The sequence below is a fragment of the Thalassophryne amazonica genome, chromosome 14 (assembly GCF_902500255.1).
Source record: "Thalassophryne amazonica chromosome 14, fThaAma1.1, whole genome shotgun sequence".
NCBI lineage: Eukaryota > Metazoa > Chordata > Actinopteri > Batrachoidiformes > Batrachoididae > Thalassophryne > Thalassophryne amazonica.
The window spans coordinates 92,469,990-92,475,070 of record NC_047116.1 but is presented as its reverse complement, the minus strand read 5'-3'; the positions used below and the strand labels follow the sequence as shown (position 1 = coordinate 92,475,070).

The window sequence follows — 5,081 nt, the reverse complement described above, 5'->3', positions numbered from 1 at the left end:
AACCATTTTAAAAGTTTTATTCTGCAACCAAAATTAAAAATAAAATATAATAATGAAAAAAAAAAATACAAAAGCAGCATGCACTTTTCTCCTACATAAGGTCCAGTGTGAGCGACAGCAATAAATAACAGCTTTAATCACAGCAACTTAAGTGCAAACACACAAAATTCTACAAACTATTTACAGGTTTCAAAAAGTAGCGACCGCCCCTAAGAGAAGTAGAGCAAGCAAAGGTGACGAAAGAGAAAATTACAGATAAAGAACCAAATCAGGCTCAGCCCAACACAGTCTGAATTGACAGGAATTTAAAAAAGCAACAAAAACCCCTCACAAGATACTCAATTACAGTAAAAGGCAGATAAAGCAAAATGTATAAAAAATCCCTTTCTTTACATCTGTACAAAATGTAGTAAAGCTTTAAAGTAAAGCTGTATTAAAGCTTATCTTTTTTATTTTTATTTCTTTACTTTTATTGTCTCTGGTTGTGCTTTTTGTTAACTGGACAAAACACTAGAAGACTCAGACTCAGTGGACACGGAGGAAATGGGCCCTCGCTTTTTGGTCATCAGCGTCACTTTCTGACTCGACCTGCTGCTGATGGTCAGCGCGCTCCTGGCGGATTTCTTGAACTTGACTCCCAGGAAGGCGTAGAGGATGGGGTTCAGACAGCAGTGGAAATAGGCCAACGCCTCTGTGATAGAGATCCACTTCTCCACCGCTTGCTCCAGCTGACAACTCGAAGGGACGGCGTCCAGCATGATGAGGGTGTCCACAAAGATGCCCACGCAGTACGGCAGCCAACAGATGAAGAAGCACAGGATGAGGATGACCGTGGTCCTCAGTGCTTTCTTCTTCAGCGCCTGGCCTTTGGAGTTCTGCGACAGCTTGGAGATGATAATGCAGTAGCAGATGAGGATAACGAGGCCAGGCAGGACGAAACCCACCAGGATGTGCTGGAAACGGAAAATAGCCGTCCATATGATGCCAGCCGCCTCCGGGTAGATGCGCTGACAGACGATCCTGGAATCCGCAGTCTCCAAGCTGTCGTCCAGTGTCAAGAGGAAGTTGGACGTACTCTTGTCTTGAACCCTGGCAAACACCAGGTCGGGCACAGTGAGGACGGCGGCTGGCAGCCACACGCCCACGTAGATCACTCGGTCTGCCAGCAGCTTCCTTGTATCCTGGCTGTTGGTAGCCCGCACGACTGCCAGGTACCTGTCCAAGCTGATGAAGGCCAGGATCAACACACTGCTGTACAGGTTGACCGTGTAGATCATGTGCACAAACACGCAGAGGAAACTTCCAAAGTACCAGCTGCTGGCTGCGTCCACGGCCCAAAACGGCAGCGTGAGGACAAACAGGAGGTCTGCCACGGAGAGATGGAGCCGGTACTTGTCGGTCATCGTTTTCATCTTTTTTTGGTAGCCCATGACAGCGATGACTAATCCGTTACCAATGCTCCCCAAAAGAAAGATTACTCCAAACACTGTGGGTAGGAAGATCTTGTTGAAGTCGGTGCTGAGCGCTCTGCCACAGGGCTCCTGGATGTACAGCTCAAAGTCTCCAGACTCATCCGAGTTATTGTCAGAAATGTTGCCAAAAACGATGACGCTGCCATACTGAAAGATAAAGGGATAAAATAAGATCAACAAAATGGAACTCAGGTAGTGTTGAAAGTCCTTTTTGTTAAGGATTCTGCAGGAAACTCAAACAGGTTTATGAGGAGAAAGGAAACGTGAAGGATCAGCTTGAATAAAATGAACAGCTAAAGACATACAAGTACACAAGTCAAATTTGAGATTTTAGAAAAAATACCCAAATTGGTTAAAAATCAAAAAAGCTGCAAAAACATTAAATCGCTTGTAAATATAAAACATTTCACAACAGCACAATAAATGCCTCGTGTGAACACACTTTATCTTAAAATGAAGTTCTATTGTCTGAAGCGCTGATTTTACAAACGTGATTAATTCATCGATTGATTGTTGTCTCCTGTTTGTTGTCTTTTTAGATCAATCGGCTGCAAACCAACATTCTAGCAAGATTTTTATTAATCTACAAAGATTTGTAGCTTTCTTTAATAAAATGAACAAAATTCTCCGTAACATTTGAGGCTTTTTTAAATTAACTGTACTGTATTTTATTGACAAGCATATGCATTTATGCAGAAACTGCTCCAGATTTCTGCACAGTGGTGGTTATTATAGACAGTCAAAAACAAAGTGCCTTTAAAGTTTAGATACAGTATATTGATATACAGTCAGGAATAAGTCCCTTTTCTTGAAATGATCCTGTGCATTAAAACAAACAAAGTTCACACACAGCATTAAAAACTCGAATGCATTGATAAACTCACCTCCATGCTGGTTGCAAATGTTGTTTTTTGTGATGTGTGTGATCTGTGCGTGTGTGAGTATCTAAAGCCTGATCAGTCGGTGTGTGAAGGCCCCCACAGATAAATGTTACTGCTCCAGGCCCCGCCCCCCTGAGGAGGAGGAGGGGCCAAGCCAGCAAGAGACACCCAGGACCCAAACAGGCAGGCTATAAAAACAACACACTGCCCCAGAACAGCACCATTACAACACCACCACCTTCCAAAGAGCGAAGTACTGTAAACCTCTGAGGACAAAATCATGATGAGACAAATTCTTTTATCATTTTTTTTAATGTTTTTTTTTCTTAAATTTATTTATTTACTAATTTATTTATTTATATTTGATAAACTGAAGACAAAAAAGACAAAAAGCTTTGAATTTGTTCTAGCACCCTGCAGCGGAGTTTTTTGTTGTTTTGCTCTCTGGCGTTATTAGAACGTCTTACTTCCTTTATGCTGCTGGAACAGACAGTTAAAGCTATACTGCCTCTGTTTTTTTTAAGATTTAAGTCATAAAAAGAATTTCCTTTGGTGCCCCTATAATTTTACTCCTTTGCAATTAAATAAGGGATTCATAATATGATTTATCAAAATAATGAAAATTCACGCTGTCTGGAAATGATTTAGAATTTTGACCCCTGAAGGGCAGAAATTCCAGCAATCAGATGCCATAACCTACATTTAGTAGCGATGTGCTAGATCACAAGGTAGCTTGACATCAGCTGGCTGCTTGCTCAAACAAAATAAACCAAGATGGTGGAAAATGCTCCAAAACATTTTATTTCTGTATAAATCTAACATGTGTCTCATATACGTTGCAAAGGATAGTGAGAATAAACACTTCTAAATCTAAAAATGCTGTTTTTGTAACCAGATAACACCTCTAAAGTGATTTACAAGACATCTTACGGATGTTAGGGTGTACGACCCGGGAACAGGCATCACACAAGTGGGTCAGGTCACAGGTCATCTCAAAACCTCATGCATGTACACACACATTTCCTCCTGTAGACACCGATAGAAGGAAAAGAAAATATTTGCCACAGAATTCCCCTCAGATAAATATGTGCTCTTCATTCAAATGTGCTGTAAAGCTACGGCCACATTAGCTAAAAACAACAGTGACAAGCACCTGGTTTTGTCTCTTCCCTTGGCAAAAAGTAGTATACTTAAAGTTCATTTTATTAAGTATGCTTCAGTATAAGTATAGCAAGTATACTACAGACCGTGTACTGTTAGTATAATAGAAAGTATACAAATTGAATACTTTTTTGGACTAAATTGGAACATTTCAAGTTTATAAAAGTATATTTTAAAGTTTAAGTTTGCAAAAGTACACTTCAAAGTATACAACAAGTGCACTCATCTATATACTATAAATGTACTTGGTATATCCCTCTTGTATGCTTAAAGTATACCACAAGTGCACTTATCTATATACTATAAATGTACTTGGTATATCCCTCTTGTATGCTTAAAGTATACCACAAGTGCACTTATCGATATACTGCCATTGTACTAGTTGTGGCCAAGTGGTTAATGCTCTTGGTTTCAGTTCAGAAGGCTCCAGGTTCAAATCCCACCCCTGCCACATTTCTCCATGTAATGTGGAGTTGCGTTAGGAAGGGCATCCGGCGTAAAACCTGTGCCAATTCAACATGCAGATCCACCTTGGATTTGCTGTGGCGACCCCGAGTGCAAACAAGGGAACAGCCGAAGGGACTTACTGTACTAGTTGTATACTTTGAGTCCATGTTTTTAGTTTATTATCGTATACTTGAAGTATATGATAGAGCTGACGTAACATGAATTTCTCCTCTGTGAGATGAATAAAGTTTATCTTTATCTTTAGGTAGCGGGATGAAAGTCCCAGGTCTCAATTGAAAAGACATTCCCGCTAACTTGGCTAACAGGGAGTTCCCCTTTGGCTGACCTGGAAGAGGAACGGTCTTTTGGTGCGAGCTGCGTGGGTTCGATCCCCCACCGTCGTCTCGGCCACGAAGGTCCTGCTGCTTCAATCTGGCATCACGAACAGGATGTGGGTCACAGAGTATGCTAACATGCACCTGTGACTTCGGGACGAAGTCAAAAATGGTGGGGAGATGTGTAGCAGGATGAAAGTCCCAGGTCCCAATTGAAAAGACGTTCCCGCTAGCTTGGCTAACGCGGAGTTCCCCTTTGGCTGACCTGGTAGAGGAACGGTCTTTTGGTGCGAGCCGCCTGGGTTCTATCCCCCACTGTCGTCCTGGCCACAAAGGTCCTGCTGCTTCATTTATAAAATATAGGTTATAAAAATTCACCTTCAAGTATACTTCCACAATTTTAGTAAAAAATAAGTATACTCATATTACACTTGAATAAACTTCTTTTTGCTAAGGGTTGGCGGGTGTTCCCGAAGAATGGACGCTATCATCTGGATAGATGACACAAAATACGAGCAGATGTGTTTGTCAGTGAGAGAAATGCAGCTTGTAACCAGAAATTTGTTACATCAGTAGTTCTTGATTTTTTCTAAAACTCAAATAACATGTTCGTATCTCCACACAAAACCTGCACACTGGATTTTGAATGAATTTATCCTCAAAACAAAAAGAAAAGAGGCAGTGAGAGAGAAAGAAAACGAGAGCAGCTGAATATGGTGTGCAGTGAATGGGGTACGTGAGTGAGAGAGCGTTTCTGTTCAAAAATTAGCAGACAAATAAACCGT

General features: G+C 41.1%; 1 protein-coding gene across 1 annotated transcript; it reads right to left on the bottom strand.

Moving 5' to 3' along the window:
• Nucleotides 1-2,443, bottom strand: LOC117525099 (C-X-C chemokine receptor type 4-like). Its single transcript, XM_034186937.1, has 2 exons — nucleotides 2,357-2,443; nucleotides 1-1,619 (listed from the first exon to the last, which is right to left on the bottom strand). Exons 1-2 carry the CDS (start codon nucleotides 2,360-2,362, stop codon nucleotides 495-497), a joined length of 1,131 nt encoding a protein of 376 aa, XP_034042828.1. The 5' UTR covers nucleotides 2,363-2,443; the 3' UTR covers nucleotides 1-494.
• Between the last annotated feature and the right edge of the window lie 2,638 nt (nucleotides 2,444-5,081).